At 40.5% G+C, this 18,403-nt stretch overlaps 2 protein-coding genes across 2 annotated transcripts in view; both read right to left on the minus strand.

The window, feature by feature from the left end:
- The window catches only part of arhgef16 (Rho guanine nucleotide exchange factor (GEF) 16), a 12,164-nt gene extending 8,651 nt beyond the window's left edge, over positions 1 to 3,513 (minus strand). The window contains exons 1-5 of the mRNA XM_035657544.1: positions 3,275 to 3,513; positions 1,926 to 2,547; positions 1,478 to 1,529; positions 364 to 527; positions 25 to 81 (exon numbers count right to left, since the gene is read on the minus strand). Of these exons, the coding sequence (XP_035513437.1) occupies positions 25 to 81; positions 364 to 527; positions 1,478 to 1,529; positions 1,926 to 2,498 (846 nt within the window). The 5' untranslated portion in view covers positions 2,499 to 2,547; positions 3,275 to 3,513. The remainder of the gene's footprint in view (positions 1 to 24; positions 82 to 363; positions 528 to 1,477; positions 1,530 to 1,925; positions 2,548 to 3,274) is intronic.
- Positions 3,514 to 4,520: 1,007 nt separating this feature from the next.
- espn (espin) overlaps positions 4,521 to 18,403 on the minus strand; it is a 41,391-nt gene continuing 27,508 nt past the window's right edge. The window contains 3 exon segments of the mRNA XM_035657598.1: positions 4,521 to 6,699; positions 8,347 to 8,358; positions 10,220 to 10,299. Of these exon segments, the coding sequence (XP_035513491.1) occupies positions 6,552 to 6,699; positions 8,347 to 8,358; positions 10,220 to 10,299 (240 nt within the window). The 3' untranslated portion in view covers positions 4,521 to 6,551.

Genomic DNA, 18,403 nt, shown 5'->3' on the forward strand with positions numbered 1-18,403 from the left:
ACACCAGCTGACACACATTCTTACCTCTTGTCTCTTTCTCTCCTGAGGTGAGATTATTGTCAGGATATCTGTGTCCCTCACCTTTGTAAGAGACACACAGACACATTTAAGTTATGCTCTGCATTCTGGTACAGGATTCAAATGAAAATTTCAACATCACCAGCCTGTCTGACGAGCACAGTGGTTGTGACATCGAGCAAACTTAGCTAGAATTTCCACAAGGGGTCATTGAGTGCAGCAAGGAAAACAAGACTTTACACTGCAACCTTTTAAAGAACAAACAAACAAACAAAATTCAGCTGAAGTTAAGAAACCCCCCCCCCAATGCTCACAGTTTGTATGCCAGGACAGATTGAGGTGTACCTGTGGCAGCTGGCTCCAGGTCATCTGTGCAGGCCGGTAGCTCTTCACCACGATGCCCTGGTCCTCCACAGGAGGCTCCACCACCACAAAGTCATCCAGCAGCTCATCCTGGTTGGTGGAGTGCAGCCCTCGCTCACGTATCTCCTGGTAGAGCTGCGGTGTAGCTGAGGATAGCATCAACAAACAGTTGTTTCTCTGTGTGGTGGTTTTGCAATGTGGAACATTTTTCATGACAACAGAAGCAGAAATTTTTTTAAAAATTTATTATTAAAATGCAGTGTTAAGGGTTAAAGTACCTGGTTTCTAACTGATATATTTCTTATGCATTAAGGATTCTGTTCTTATTCACCCACAAATCTGTCAGCTGTACTGAAAGAAGGTAATTGTAGGTATTCTATGTTGAAGTGAAACAAAGGAAAGGCTGAAACATGGTCAGTATCTATCAACATAATGACATGGGCAACTGAAATGAAAAATGAAAGTGTGGGAGGTGAGAATACAACTCTTATAAAAAAGCTGACAGTGAGTTGGATTTAAATGCAGGTTTCTTTTGTTTCATTACTGAATAATACAGAGACCATTAAGTTAGTTCAAAGATCACAGGTTTGATTCTCATAGCATTAAATGTGAATGTGAAATCTAATTATGATACTGAGAAAGAAATTGAATGGCATCTTTGAGAATGTACCAAAACCCCTGAAAAAGCACTAAAATGTCAGTTTTAATTCCAATTCACAAGTGGACAAACAACTCTTCACCTGGACCTTCTCAAGTCCACATAATCATAACTGGAGACTTACTTTTAAAAACTCTGAAGGTACAGGACAAGTTACACATTCAGGACTCAACAATGTGATATTCAGCATGCTGGGAACGTTCAGAGTGAATGATTTCCTGTCCTGTCCTATCTTGTTGCCTCAAGGATCTTTTCTAAGCCATTACGTGGAGACATCGTGTTGCATCAACAAGTCAAGTTTACATTTTAGATTCTATGATGCATAATTCCTTTGCAATCCAACGCAGAAACATCAATCATCATTGTTATTTCCCATCTATTTGTAGTCCTATAGTCACATTAAGAGAAGTGGACAGAGTGACACATTAGTTAACATACCATCTTTGAAGGACCCACGTTTGTTCTGGTTCCTCTTTCTCCCCAGGGTTCGCTAGAGGGGAGACAGCAGTGCAGCCTGAGTTAAACACTGTGGATTGCATGGGCATCAATAAAACTAACAGTATCTTTTGACATTCTCTCTTCAGCACTGCCGCTTTCTTTCAATCCACAAATGTTAAATATAGTGTGGTAAAACCCCTATGAGAACTTCCTCAACACTGATACTGGTCTGGAAGATAGGAAACATGTGGAAACACGCCATCATCCCTATGACTAAAGGAGAATCACAGCCAGTGCTATTGGCCATGCTGCCTGTGACCCACGAGGCTTTTACAGAAACAAAACTGTATCCTTATCCAACTGCAACTACAAATTCCATTAGATTAACTACGAGGGTAAAACATAGTAGAATACTGCCCTTTGACCACCAACCCCTTAGCCTACGTACCTTACGTGCAGGGCTGCGAGCTGGACCAGGACTGGGCGTCATATTTTCTCTGACAGGTGTAAGCGTGGCTACAGGCACCTGTCCCGTCACCATGGCTTCAATGTCAAGGCTGGTCACAGCCTCTCTGTATGACTTGTTCCTGCGGTTCCTTCTCAAAGCAAAGCCGTCTCCATCACTGTCATAATCCTCCCAGGACACATCTGGCCCCTGGGTTGAGTGTCGGGTCCGGCCCCCACTGATGGACTTCTCCAGTCCCAATGGGAATGTCACCACAGTGGTGTGGTGGCGGTGCTTGGGCCGGCTGGCCACAGCTAAATTCTTGGGGATGACCTGACGGGTGCCAGCCTTCAGCGCTGCAGGACTCTGGGTGCTCAGAACCACCTGCTGAGGGACCACCTTCCTGTCTACTACATCTTCCTGGGGCGTGGAGGTTTCACATTGGGGTGTAGGGTAGCTTTGTGACTGGCAATCATCATCGCCCGGCTCAGATATATGAAGTTCTGTGGAGAAGTGGCTCTCCAGGATTAGGGGGACCTGGTCGCCCACGCAACTGTCTGACTGGCTGTGGGACATGGTGTCCTTGGCCTGAGGAGCTCTTCAGCACCTACAACATTGGACAAGTCTGCAGGGGAGGGGAGGATGACAAGTTCAAACAACATGCAGGAAACATGCCCAGCACCTTAAAAGGAGACATGGGGAAAAAACAGCAGGAGTAACACGAGTTTCTCTTGTCTGGATGACCCTCCAGTGACCTACAGGGGGGCTCCCAGATCTCTTCCCATCAGAGAACTGATCCTCACTCATGATCCAATTCACCACTCACACACTCAGCCAGTTGTGTCCTCAAACTCATATACAGGGACTCAACCCGTGACTCAACGCTCACTCCTACACTGCACTTGCCCACACGAGAAAACACACACACACACACACACACACAGACCTGCTCCAGCAAATCTGTGCGCCACAAAACCTACAAGAAAACGAATTCACACTTTGTTTTCTTTGTTTTCGATAATTAACCTGTGCAGAGAGTCAAGTGCAGACCAAGCAAGTTATAATGCAGGCCTTACTCCTATAAACGTGTTATTGTAGTGGCAGGCTCAACATGACATTCATAACAGACAATAAAAATGATCTTTACCAGAAGTTTTAAAACATGTAGCCTATTGTTATAACAGTAAAATAAACAATTGTGTTGTTTTTTTTTGTCTCCTCAGTCGCTGCCTGAAAGACGGATTAGGGTGGGAGCAAAAATGTCTGCCTCACATTCCCATGGTTCTTAACAGCGGGGTGACACGCAGTTCAGCAAACACTTGAGACAGTGAGCGGTTCAACAGCTGTCTTACCTGTGCGAGGTGACCTTACTAACAGCAGCCTTCTTATTCAGTGCTATCAGTGCTATCAGTGGTCAGTCCTCCCGCCGGTCCTCCGGAGAGCCGCTGTCCGTCCGGTGCGCTGAGAAGTGCGGTTTAAGCAGCAGCTGTAGTCCTCCGCAGCACTCGGTCACTGTTTTCTCTTCTCTCACCCTCTCTCTCACTCACTTCCTCCTCTGCTCACCCATTAGGCCCGGCTGCCTACGTCACAACAGGTGAGTATCTATCAGTCGTGTGAAAAAGAGGCAGTGTTGGTTAACGCAGGGAAAGCAGCTACAGAAATAACTTTTTTTTTGTTGTAACATTTGGATTTAAATGCTGTTTCTGGGACTTTCCAGTCCGGCTTTGCAACATGACACTTGTTGTTTTTGAACAAATGCATTTAAAACATGCAGGTAGAGTCTGACTAGAATCCACGTTGTTATAATCATTTTGCAAATACATACAATAAAATCATTAGTTTGAGTTTCCGACAATTTTCTGTTTCTTTCTTTCTGGTGTTTGTTGTCATCACAACTACCTGGTAGGTACACGTAGCTCTTTGGCTCCCTCTGGTGACCAATAGGAGCCGAGACGCTACAACAGAAAAAAAGTTCACATACACAAATCTGAACTTTCAAAATCTTCCCCACATTTGAGAGATTTTTGCTTTGAGTTGTGTAATTAAAATGATTCTGGAGCAGCATCCAGTAGATACATATTTAAAGTGTCTGTAGCACTTTTTTATTTGTATTTTCTTCGTTATTTTTAATAATAATAATAATTATTATTATTATTATTATTATTATGTTTTTGTCATTGCATTATTTTGTTTTATTTGTATTTATTGCATTTTAAATCTCATTCTGATGTCTCATTCCCCTATTTTGTTTAAGCTATGATGTGTGATTGTACATTGTTTTACATTGTATGTAGCTGATATTATTAGAGATGATAGTAAAACCTGGTTTGCACAGTTGTCACTTTCCTAAAACCTTAAAAATCTCTCTATATACAACAGCACAAACAGTGGATTCATAAACTACCACAGGTGAATCAGCCTCAACAGAAACTGAGCATTAAAGGCTTGAGGAAGAGTTTATTTTAGGGCTATTTTTTATTGTTGTACTAGTCTAGTGGATTTTGTTGTACATGTGTTTACGTTGGAGGCAACACAAGCACACTCTGGACATTATTTGGTGATAAAAGATTTATTATCTTCATTTTTAACAGTCTGAAAATATAATTATACATGAATTAGCCAACAGTCTATTCAAGCAAGGCTGAAACATGTAATATAATTCAATATGGAAACAATGAAACGACAACATTCTGAGAGGGTGGCTATATACAGAGTTGAAATATATATAGAAAATCAAATGGCAATGACGTTTACATCATTTTTTTAATTTCAACATCATATGGCATCCGATGACAGTGAATTAGAATATTTCCAAATGATTCCCCAACCAGGACCATGTCTTTCATGACGACATGATGTGTACCTACATTTGTAAAAATGTACATCAGACATAACTGTAGTAAACATAGAGAATATTTTCCATCATGTGGGAAAATGTATGTGTCTCACTCAGCAAGAGACATCCGGCTTGATTGTGAGGTTCAGTTGCTCTTAAATGTCAGTGCACAGACTTATGCTCTGCTAACATTTAAAATGTGTCTTCTCAGTTCTGCCAGAAAACATTTAACGCACATTTCCCATATTTAAATGTGTGAATCCAAGGTCTGCTGTAAAACCTGGAACTGTAAAAAAAACTGTTTAGACCAAAGAAATGATGACTAACATGAGCTGTATAATGATAAGTCCATTCGTGTCAGTTCTACTCTAAAGCCATCAGGTTGAGAATTGAAACTAGACTGTTCTCACTAACAGCTGCAGATTACTAAAACACAGCTGGTATTATCTAAGGGACAGTAAATTTTAGATGTTATGGCTGTTTCTGGCTGACAGAGAGCACTCTGCATTCTGTAAGCAGATCGGCTCATCAAAGATTTATCTTCCAGGTTAGTGGGACAAAGGCCGGAACAGGACACAGGACAAACTGATGACTTTTCAGTACTTTTGCAATATTCAGTGTGCAGATGACACGTTTGGTGTAAGATGCTGCTCTTCACATGTGCATGTTTTTTTTTGTTTGTTTAAAAAAAAAGGCCATGTTTAAATAGAAATCTAGCAGGATTGTGCTCCCATTGTGTGTCTTTGTTTTTCACTGAAAATCCAGGGCCCTGGGGTCAAATGTGCTTAATAATACATCACAACATGCTTGATACACATTACACATGCACACAACATTTCACATTCATGATCACAACAGCTTAACATTTAGAACATATAGAAAAATGACATTGGAACATTGCAGCTTTCGTCCAGTGATAATTAATAAAATTCAATTTGCACAGCTACATATAATCTTTACATCTTTTAAAATAGGATATATATTAATATTCCAAATCCACAGAGAAATGATAACAAGCTTATCTAAAGAAACAGATTAGTTTGAGCCGTGCTAAGATTACAACTCTGGCAGTAGAAAGTGCTTCTATAAACTTGATACAAAAATCAAAAGTATATACCATGATAAAGATGGGATATTGTCTACATACAGAATGCATTAGCTGCTTTAGGGGTTAATAAGCCTTTGCTGAGTATGTCAATGCCATCTTTAGATGATACAACTGTTATGGAGCTACTTTTCCATTCGTTACATAATGGTGAGTGATTCTAGTAAAAGGGAAAATAAACATGTGATGACAGGCCCTGTGGAAAAAATGCTCACAAATAGCCCCTTCCCAACTATCAGAAACTCCTCTGTTTGAGTAAATCTTCTATGTGAAATAGCTTCTATTGATTTTCAGGAAAGCAAAGTGAAAGATACTACAGATAATCTTAATTCAGTTAGGGACAGATGCCTTTATAGCAAATGTCTTAAGTGAAGGGAATCAGTGCAGTCACAGCTATTCTTAGCACTAAAAGACCAAAAGTTTGTGTTTAATTGGAGGTGGTGGGTCCTGCCACTGCGTTTCACCCAAGCTGAGCCTCAAAGCAGGACAGCGGCAACCACAGCATGGTCCTGTGTGTCTGGAGGCCCAAGAGTGAAACAGGGTTTAGAGGAGACAAGCTCTTTCCCCCTGTCCAGTGCACAGTGCAAGGTGGAGGATCAGGGAGGGGAGAGGTGTTCAGTGAAGGCCTTGGGGTGGGTGTGTAAGGGTGGGGAGTGATGCGGGGCATAGGAAGGGGAGATGGCCCAGTTCACTGTTTGGCTATATCCCCTTTCTTCAGAATGATCTGTCGCTGCCAGGGGGCCAGCTTGGACTCGTCATAGCCGAGGATCCGTAGTCGCTCCTGCTCCGTCTTCTCCTCTTTCTCCTTGGCCTGTTTGGCCTGCTGTTCCGCTTTTCTAGATCCACGAGGGAAGGTGGACAAAGGACGAGAAACAAGATTGAAGTTAGAATTGGATACAGGAAGCTTTCACATGGTTTAATTCAAAGGAAATCTTACACTCAACCAATACATTATACAATACAATCTAATGCTTTTTCTCTATTATTACACTACATACCAAAAGTGTGTGGACACCAACATCTCATTCAAAAACCTTGGGCATTAATGTGCTGCAAGCCTCAACTCAACTCCCTCTGGGAAAGTTTTCTACAAAACCTTGGAACCTGGCTGCAGGGATTTTCTCCCATTCAGCCACAGGGGCTCTGATGTTGAGTGATAAAGCCTGCCTCATAGTCATTTCTTTATGGCCCTGGCATTGTGTGTGGGGGGCAGTCATTTCTGGCACAAAGTTGGAAGCACACATTTGTCTAAAATATCACTGTATGCTGTAGCATTAAGATTTCTCTTCACTGGAACAACAGGACATAGCAATGAAAAAGAACACAATGTTTGAGGTATTTGGTGTAGTGGACTGGGGTGTCCACATACTTTTGGCCATATAGTGGCCATCTTCCTTAATGAACCCTGTTCATAGCTAGCAGAAATGTTTCATTATCCCAGCAGGAAAGCACAGATACATGTAAAATGTAATCTTGTGTTGTTATGAGGACTTACTCCCTCAGTTTATGTATACGGTTATTGTCCATTTAATTTTATTGTTATTTTGTCATGTTTTTTGTTTTCTCTTTTCCTTACATGCTTGAAATACATATCAACAAACACAAATGCAAACAAACAAACAAACCAGCATGCACAATACCAGGACCCTGGAACTAGCTCACCTAAATGTAATGCATGTATGTTTATTTTAATGTAATCAGTTATATCTGTGTGTATTTAAGCACTGAGGGCAACAGGGTGAAGAAACAAACTAGAACTATGTGACATTATTGACGTCATGGGATTGGCTGCTCAGCCCACGTGATAATAATTTGACATCCGGTTTGCAGTCTACCTGCTCCACGTGAATCCACAATGTCTGTAAGACGTTTCGGAAAAGATTGCCTTGACTTACTAAATGTCCTAATGTCATGGAAACATGACAACGTTGGCTAAGCATTTCGTTTCCCTCTGTCTCAGTAAAGAAGGAGACCTGTGCACCGGAAGTGTTTTAAGATGACCGGTGAGTGTGAGGTGTAGTTTCAGCTGCTGGTTAGCATGAGCCCTGAGAGAGCTAATGTCTGTTAGCTTATATCTGAGAGGTATAGCTGTGAGAGGATTAATACAGTTTAACTTCTTTCATTTATTATTCTATGTATACTTTGGATAACATGTCCACCTCAACTCTCAGTCGGGCGCCGCCTAGTGTCGGTAGCCGGTACAGCAACAAACCCACCGTAAAAACTGCCGTAACCTCAGTGCCCTTTGACTTTTCTACCTTTCAGTTTTAACACAGGCCTCGCTAGTGTGTACCATTTGGCTGTTAGTTTTGAGGAAACACTTTGTAAACATTGTTTCCCCCTGTATCCCTCTTTATAACCATACTGTGTGATACATGGGCTCTATCCATGTGACATGATGTGACCACTAGATGGGAGCCTTGATCTCATAGTCTCTAAATTAAGTAAACATTACTATAAGGAAGAAAACAATTTGTTCTTACCGTTTTTGTTCCCTGTCACATCAGGAGAACATAAGGAAGAGAAGAAAAAGTGTAAATATCTTAAACAGAAACAACAATTATTCCAAAAACAATTAGGACATTATTATGAGGTCATGTCAACATAAAAAGACAATGTCACATAACCAACATTAAATGGAAAATACTGTAGTTTAACAATTATATAGCTATACAAAAGCTAAGAAACATTAAAGGGGAACTTGGCAACTCTAGCCATTTCTTCGCTGGTTTTCACTTTTGTCATCGCATGTTTTCTCAACGAGCTCCCCACCACTCTGGAATAGCTGTATTTCACAACACTCTAAAAAAAAAACTTTTCGATGGCCTTTTTCACCGGACTTCTTCAGTGAGCAATATCTACCGGAGTGGGTAAGCATATGACAATAACCTATTGAGGGCGCGTGGCGGTTATTTTTTTGGGAATTGCCTAAGCCGTCGTGTTCTCGCTCGTTCTCGCATCCGGCGATTACTTCCTATTTCAATTACCGGGACTGTAGTCCCAAAGTGCAAGGTTGGTTTTTCCGCCTGGGGTCGCCTGGGTTCGCCTGAGGGGGTGGGGATGGGTCACCATTACACCGGAACAGGCCATTTAACCACCAAATGATTTCTAAACGGGTTTATTAAGCTGAAAAAGTTGCCAAGTTCCCCTTTAAGACAACACCTTAAAGACAGATGAAGACTGTAGCACAGAATTTTTTAGAAGATAAACATTAAAAACAAAAAGTTAAAGATCTCCAACATTCTGTCCAGCAACCAACATTGCATCTCATAATTAATCTTCTTGAGTTACATCTTGAGTTATAGGCCATCTAAACCCACATGTGCCAGTCAAAGCACAACACTTAGCACTTGTACAAGTACATCAGATATCAAAGGGAAAACTTTCTATTTACAGTCACATGTTTTTACCTCAATAAACGGTGTAACCCACAGAATGAGTTACTGCTTGACTTTACATTCAAGTGGGCAGAGGTGTTACACTGTCTGTTTTTAACATATTATACAGCAAGCACTGGTGCCGGACATGCTCGTTCCAGTTTCAGAAATAAGAGTGCTCTGCAGTGAAATGGTTTTGCACTGCAGGATCTCTTTAAGTGAAAATAGGAGGAGAACTGCATCAGTTGTTCAGGCAAGGCACAAAAATACTAATAATAAAATAGATCAGTACGACAGTGGCCTCAGAGAAGAGCCTCTGCGTGTGCAAAATCACAGAATTGGTCAATCAAACTTGCTATTAAAAACTAAATACTTGTAGAGTTGAAAAACACAGTGTCCGTACATGGTGGTGGTGTAACGTTGCAGGCATTGTTCGAATGCCACAGCTTATATGGAACACTGGCCACAAAGATTCACTTGTTAATCAAAACAGTGAAAAACGTATATTCTTCTAGAGATAGATAGATACTGTGCCATCTTACAACGTATGCATCTCAAGATTGTTCCAGGCATGTTCCCTTCAGCATCGTGTACAGCTTCCAGATCTGAACCTGTGGAGGAGGCAGCATTAATCTGCCACCAAAAAAACTCAGCAGGAACTGTGTGATGCTATTCCATCAGCGCAGACTAAAATCTCTGGATCATTTCCAGCCTGTTGAGTTTAGGGAAGCAAAAGAGAATCCCAACTGGGATAATACCTCAGCTCTGTCTATCTAATAAAGTTGCCCCGGTGTAGAAAATTGGAAAAACAAATGATGGTGCAAATTTGGTCAGTTTTAGCAAGAACGTCACATCCTGATTTTATGGTGAAGAAACATATACGCAAAGACAATGAGCACAATCTACCCAGGATATAATAAATATGGGACAAGAGAAGATTAATAACAGACGTGCAGGGCAACACAGCTTCGTTACTCACCTATCTTCGTCCAATTTCTTCTTCATCATGTCTCTCCTCCAGGCTGGCATTGATGCCAGGCGCGCAGCCTCCTCCTCAGCCTGTAGAGGGACGGAGGGGTCAGGGCAGAGACAGAGATGGGGCCCCACACCAGTCAGTAAAGGATTTTAACTGTAACAGCAACCCTCCCACCCTGCTTTGCATGACCTCATCCCCTGGATGAAGAGATCATCCTCAAATACATTTTAAGTAAAATGTAAGTTGTCTTTTAAACAAGAATTGAATAATGTATTTTGGGATGAATGAAAACTTAACAACGTTCTTTTATCATTTAACTGTGCTAAATACTTGAGCTGCATCCGCTTCAAATACATTTCCTCTATAACCTACCTTCTACTTGTGAAACAGCACATTTGACACAGTCTTAAGACAGAGGCGCATCTGTATATTGTTATGGGGAAACATTCAAACCCTTCATGCTGTCAGTTAGGGCTGGGTGATACAGCTGACATTATATGACAATATGTATATAAAATCAAATAAAACAAACAAAACAATTTGTGTCCCACACTTGTATATTGCTTCAGGAACACAAAGCCATTAACCACTCATTTTAATTTTTAAATACTTACATCAATTAGTGTTGCAGTTTTTTGGTATTTCCAGGGTCTTACTCGTCAAAGATATCCAGATAATTCAATAAACCTGCTTACTGAAACTTGAGTTTGCTTCAGTTTTTAGGTGGTTGTAATACTTTTATATACATTTGGCACATGGTTGTGTCAGGGGCTTAGAAAACAATCTATGGTGGTATTGAAGTGTCTAATGCCTGCAGTTTCACAGTAAGCCTCTCTACATGCAGGAGAGGGAAGAAAAACATTGCACAGAGAAAAAACTGTAATGAAACGTTAATCCAATCTATTAGTCCAACGTTAGTCCAACCTATTAGACCAACCAATATACACATTCTCAAATGTCAAATGTTTTACAAATGGCCTTTATAGAAGGCTTAAGTGGTTAAACACTGCATACAGCGTTCTGTGTAAACTGATGTATGTACAACTGCAAACAAAGTTCACAATAGGTACTCTTCTCCTGTTTAAAATAAAATTAAGCCTTTTAAATGGACATGGACATTATTTTACAGGACGTTCTCTCAGACAGCGCCCACAAACAGTAACTGGATCCTTTTCTCTCTTTCAGGCTGTAATAGGAGGTGGAGTGGAGGGAGAAAGAGGGCAGCCATCTTGGATTTCACATCTTCGCCTGACAAGATACATTACTCTTTTGCATTTCTCTTACTAATGCTTTTCACTTGCCCTGGCAAACATGAATCCAGGTAAGATTATCTACACAGTGAATTTTTAATGATTCCCCTGGGAATTACAGAGCCAGAAAAAAAAAATCGATACAAAAATGTGCACTGGTAATTAATTGTAAATTAATAAATGTGGATTACCCACAGAAATAAAACTAACTACTGCTCATCCACAAGTTACAGATTTACTAGTTTGGTACCTTAAAATGGATCATATAGGCCAGAGGGTGGCATCCATCACACCCTAAAGTTCAGACTGATTAAATTTTCACCATACTTTTGTCACGTTTGGGTAAAGGGTTTATTTATTACTGTCATATCCCCTGCATACAGTTTGTTAGCATTATATACAGTCAAATCAATGTACCTTGTAACCAAAATACATGTATACATGTATCTCAGGTCGTCAAATACAGACGTTTTGGGGAAATGGGAAACAGAGTGACTCAGAGCTAACCACACAACACAACAGGTGGTGTTCCTGCTCCCAGGTCATCAAATACCGATGCCTTGGGTTGTCAAAGAGTTGGTATTTGATATCCTTTTAATATATATTTTTGGGGGCTTTTTGCCACCAATGGAAAGGACAGCTGAAGATAGACAGGAAAGGCGGAGAGATGGGATGACATGCAGCAATGGGCCACAATTTAGATTTGAGGAGTCAGCCTTGGTACATGGCACTCTACCAGGTGACCTATCAGGACGCCCCTAAATCACTTACATTAACATTACTACCATTACTATAATCCTCCATCCACACAAAAATTGTCTTTGATAAGTAACAGAGCACTAAAATGAGCCCAGATGAATGGAGTGAACATGGAAACAGAAACCAAACCTGTGACATCCTTGTGGTAAGGTAACAGGTTAGAGCACAGTCTAACTGAGCTGTCCTTTTATCAATGTAGGAATAACTGCTGGTGAAAAAATCCACAACATCTTGCTTTTTGAATCATGTGTCCAATAAATTTCATAACAACTGACAAGTAAAGGAAACAGTTAAGTTAATCAGTTGTATCAGCTAAAGAGTTGTTGGGCCATTTCATTTAAAAACAAAGGAAAATCTTAAGTGACACCCTGTTAAAAATGTACCCGATAGGAAAGGTCTTTGTTTTTGGGTCAGGTTCATGCCGTCTGTTGTGCTAACAGACGACATTCATGTGAGCCACAGAGCTTGGTCAATACATTGCATTAGCCGGGCAAGCAACCATTACAATCAATATTTTGTTTTCTAAAAATTCCCAATGATTCAACTAAAACGTGTATGAAATGTATTTGTGTCTGTATGCTGGCTAGATACAGGCTAGAACCTTTCTATTTCATGTCTGAGCTGATCTCAAGTACTGCATCATCTTTCCATATGAATTCCTAGCCTAGAAAACATTAACCTTAGATAGTCTGGACACATACTGTTGAAGTGGGCTTACAGTATCAATTTAATGAATTTGACATTTATTTTGTATTTGCTAATGCTTTTTACAGTCACTTGCATATGTGCAAGCGATACTTTAAATGCAAATATTTGCGCTTGTGCAGTGTGCAAGCTTGGCAGATTAAAAACTGAACTAATTCTAGTTTTGTACATGACTTACACTGTATAACTTCAGTGTTATTAGAAACATTACCACAGTCATTACTGTGATATTTCCATTCACCAAATCTGAAACAAATACTGTACATAATTACAAATCTATATATATGCCTTTAAGTTTACCAGCTGACTGTCTTCCCTTTTGGGCTGTGAGTTGATCAAGCCTCACTGTAACCTCCTTATGGGTCCTGTAAGCCACGGATAGCATGACAGCGGGTGGTGCTAAGAGGGTTATTTGAAGGTAATCTTGATGCTGCAGAAGAGACACTACGCGAATAGTGTGGTTCTTCACTGCGACGAAGTGCGAAGTGTCACAGCAAAGGATTACACACTCCAGCATGGTGTTTAAAATGTTTCTGTTGGCCATGTCTTTCAGTTGAGTAAACCCAACAGTTAAAGTAAAATGACTTTGGAATGAACTACTGAAATCATATAATCACAAAAATGTCAACAAACTTTATTTTTAACAGCAATGTAGAAACCATATAATAAAGGAACGGCAATTTAAATTAGCTTAAGCAAATCTCTCAAAAACACTCATTATAAATAGAGTAACAAAAGTATGGGACAGATTTAATGAAACAATTACAAACCCTAAATTTGATGTTTCATTTAGATGATAATAGCTTAGTCAAGTGAAATTTGCTGAGTTCTGAATTACAAATAAAACAGTAACAAACTGAGCTGTTTCTTCAGGCCTTGCATTTACCATGTCTGTTAATCTTTATAATCTATACTGAAAGGCACACATTGTATAAACAAAATCACGAGGTCACAGACTTAAAGACAAGGGCCATTTGTAAACCACAAAGTGACATTACACTTCTGCAAACCCACTGAAAACCTAGTTTCTTTGCCTTTTTCAAGCAACAAAGATCGCTTACAATATTAGGTTTTTTCAGTTGTGACGTGAATCCCTTGCCTTTCTTAGATAGTGAATCACTGAGGCTTTCTCAATCTGAAGTATTCAATACAAAGTGCAGAGTTTTACCAATTATGCCCTTCATTGCAAAGATGATCTAAACAAACACATTTTATGACTTTTATGGCAAATCATTTCCTTTAAAAACTTGTTTTTTTATAGAAGTAGAATACCATGGCAATCAATCATACTAGATTCAAAAACCTATAGGTTCAACAAAATTCAAAATGAAATGGTTGTAGCAAATTTGTGTGCATTTTGACATCACCACCTTTTATCCACTTCGGCATAATGGTAAAGTCTGTACAGCTAAGTGGATGCTCTTTGACTCACTGCAGTTAAGTCCCTTATGTGACATGGCCTAAAAGCTAACACACCAGATTAGTTTCCTTTCTCAGCATACTCCACTTTGCAGGTTGGTTTCCCTGATCCTGCTCATTATACATTTCCTCTTTGGTTGTATAGGTGAACTAGGCTTTTAGTGAACCCTTAGTTGTTAGATATCAAAAAGCTCAGCTTCCTTTTCTTTCCAAAAAGCAAAGCTTCGGTCAATGTATCTGATAATCTCCTCATTACTAAACTCTTTGAGCTCATAGATCACTTTAATTGAGTCTTCACTATGTTCATCTTTGGGTGGAGGTTTATCAACATGAGGTTCCTCTATGATTTTAACAGTAACAGGTGGAACATCTTTCACTGGATCTGGTCCTGAGTTTTCTGTTGTGGATTGCAGTGTCTCAGCTTTTGCTGTTGCATCAGTTTGTTGTACAGTTGCGGTTGTCAAGCTTTGCATATTGTCCTTCTCTGAACTGTTCCCGTTAGAAATCACTGCTTTATTTGATGACATCTGCTCACTGGCTTTTACATCCCTCTGAGCATTGTCCTCCAATTGCTCCATGCAATGGTCATTGTGAGATTGTGGAGATGGTGCAGGTGGAGTAGACTGTGAACTTGGAGGTGGGGGTGCAGGATGGGTAGGTGGTGGAGGTGGAGGATGAGAAGGTGGGGGAGGGAGTGACTCCTGCATTGGCATAATGGTCATGTCAGGAGACATAGAATGTAGAGAAGCTGTCAACACACCTCCTCCATCACCAGAGTCTCCAAAATACTTGAGTTTTATGTCTTCAAAACCATCTACCCAGTCTCTCTTCCCTTTTTCAATTTCCTCCATGACCTCCTTGTGAAACTGCCTTATGTTCTCCCATTTATGGCTACCAAGACGGTCAAACATCTCATAGCACAACAGGTGGCGGAATTTGCGCTCACTGCGAGACATGTTCATTTCCAGCAACTGGAAGTATCCAAGCATGAAGAGGTCAAGGGTTAGGCTTTCGTAACTCACAGGTGACCCGTTGATATGTGGCAAGAAGTGCTCCGGCCAGTAGATCATCTGGGCACGACTCAGCCTGCGGATCTGGCGTGTGGGCACTTGACTCATGATTGCCCTCCAATGGCCAATCAGATTCCCTACCACCTGCTTTGACTTCATGAAAAGGAGGAGTTTGTCGTCTTCACTCTGTATCTCCCCACCAATCTGTGCACTGAATTGGTTGTAGTCCTCCCAGCCCACATCTAAATGATTTCCTCTCTTGCCAGTATATTTAGTCTGATAAGATTCAGAGATGGTGTACTTCCGCCAGTGCTCAAGGAATAGGAAGACGATTCTCTCTTTCCTCATTTCAATGCATTCCTGGACGTAGCTTAGATCTGTCTGTACCTCCAAGGTTCTTGTTAGTTGATCATTATTTAAAATGGGGTCTGCAGAAAGAACCTGGTTGAACTGTTCAATGTTGGTTGGAGCCAGTACCTCAGAGGGCACATATGTCTGAGGAGCATGAGATGCGACGATAACTGGCTCTTCAACAAGTGGTAAGACTGATTCCTCAATTGAAGGTGAATCTCCATTAGTGTGGGACTGAAGGACCTCAGCAGAGGAACTAGGGACATCATCCTCACGAATTGTCTCTGGACAATAACTAGATTCACTTACCACAGGGAGTGACCTCTTGCGTTTGTACACTTTGTTTGCTTTGTTATCTGTGGACTGCGACTGATTCTGAATTTCATAATTGGCCTTGAGGTTCTTCACTGACACTCCACACTGCTTTATCTCCTTCTCCACTTCCTCTCTTGTTGAGAAAGACTGAGACCGTGCAATAAATCCAGTGCCTGCTTGTTCTGACTGACCTGTGCTCACATTCCTTGCCTCTTCTTGAGTATATACAGGACATATAAGATCCAAGATGTCTATCTCTTTCCCCCCTAGGGTGGCGAGAAGAATGGCCATACTCTTAAGCAGGGTAGAAATCTTGCTGCACCAGGCTGGAAGATCTTCAGCCTGGCCATGCACCTGTTTTGGATTGACTGAGAATTGCCCTTGATTGAGGGCAGCAGAAACTGGTAGGAGCTGGTGAAGCTCCCGCTCCAGTTCTTCCAGCTCCTTCTCAACTTCCGAGACCTTATGCATGACCTGCAGGTTCTCAATTTGCTTTTCAATGCGGTTTAGGTCATCCTCTGTCATCAGTTCCCCAAATGGGCCCAAAATGGCATTGTGGACGTGGGAGTAGTGCCATTCCTGAGGCTGGTAGTGCCCACTTGCCGCAAACTAAATCAGAGGTCAAAGGAGACCAAAAGACAAGAAGAAAGGGAAGGAGGGAGGGATTCCTTCAGCTTGAGGTTCCTGGTGTAAACACACGCTTCAGTGCAAATCCATCTTGACACACAGGACTTACATGGATTTAGTGGTGCAATGGCACTGCCTCATTAGATGCGCATAACTTTCTACTTTTATTTTTGAGTCAAAGAGAACAGAGAAGACTTTGTCCTTTTTTAATTAATTGGCAAACTATATTAATTATACCAATAGCTATGTTTATATTTATAGAATACTAATAAGGGTCTGCAACATGTCTACATTTGTCTTTTTCTTGGCACTTGACACTGCAGATCTTTTACATTAATATTTGCGCAGTTCCTCTTTGCAGTTTCTCTTTACCACTTTTATGTGAACTATACAAATTCTGAGAATTCTGCTTTTACTGAAATCCATCTGTTGAATTTTCCGTCTGTCTGCAACCCAAACATGATGTAACACGGCACTATAGTGCAATGTTACATCACTGTTGGGTACTGGCACCAGTGCAACAGACAGACACACTTCAGTCCACACCCAACAGTGATAGGAAACCACACTGGGTGTGGTTAGAGGTGCAACAGAGTTGAAACTGTCAACCCAAAGAGGTCAGTGCAACAAAGGTTTTTATCATTAAGGGACATGGTGTGCAATTACTCTTAAACATATGTTCTGTCTGCAAAAAAAACCCCAAAAATTTTTAAGGAGATTGGCAGTATTTACAACTTATGGTTGAGTGATATACAAATGTAGTTTTTTTATTTAGTATTTTTGTTATTACTAGTTGACCTGTAGTGTGAATGGGCCTGGCATCACACCACTGAATCGGCATGTAAAAACTTGGAGCCACAAAACTCCATCATCAAACACCTGCCCCACACTGTGTCCATTAGTCAAGTGTGTTAATGTTGTGATGGGCAAAGTAGCCAAGTATTCAATTCACTGCACCCCAAAGAGTCTCTTGTTATTAATGAAGATATTTCATAGAAATATGAGAAACATGCAGAGAGATGAATTAAGAAACAATGAAATAATTTAAAAATGAGTGAGCATATGATGTGTACATTTAAAGCTAGCTATGTCACTATGTAACAGCCACTTACACATTGTAATTATGCCACTGCATCTCAACAGATGAACAAAACACTACATGCCAGTATCACTAAAGCACATTGGAGAGAAATTTCTACATCCTGGATCATTTAAGAGTAGAAGATTGCTTGATGGCAATAAATGATTAATCAGTCAAATTTAATCAATCAAATCACATACTGCATAGAGTCCACCTTGTATTACACAGGACTAACGTGTTTGGATTGCTACAGTATGAATTACTAATTAATACCATGTCTAAATACACAATAGTGACAATTCATCAAGAGAGTTGACTGAAACCCTTGTGAATAATAAGGTGATTGTAATTAAACTGCAAAAATGCTCAAAATGTGATCAAGTCCCTAACTGCAGCCTGTTTGACAATACAGAAACCATCTCCTTTAGCTGTCACCCTAACTGACAAGTCAAAAGGAGCTAAACGTATGTCTGTGCATGAATACTAACAAAAGAGTTATACAGCTCATTGTTCAAAATCACGAAAATCCACACTCAAATCCAAACATCAGCTATCCCCTTTGTGTTAATTATTTGAAACTGAAACCATATATAATGTTAAGGTTACAGAGCATTTTGAATTTATGGGACCACAAATGGGATAGCTAAGACACAACAAAACCTCTGCCTTG

The sequence above is a fragment of the Morone saxatilis genome, unplaced genomic scaffold (genome assembly GCF_004916995.1).
Source record: "Morone saxatilis isolate NCDOM2014 unplaced genomic scaffold, NCSU_SB_2.0 Contig15, whole genome shotgun sequence".
In the NCBI taxonomy this organism is placed as follows: Eukaryota; Metazoa; Chordata; class Actinopteri; family Moronidae; genus Morone; species Morone saxatilis.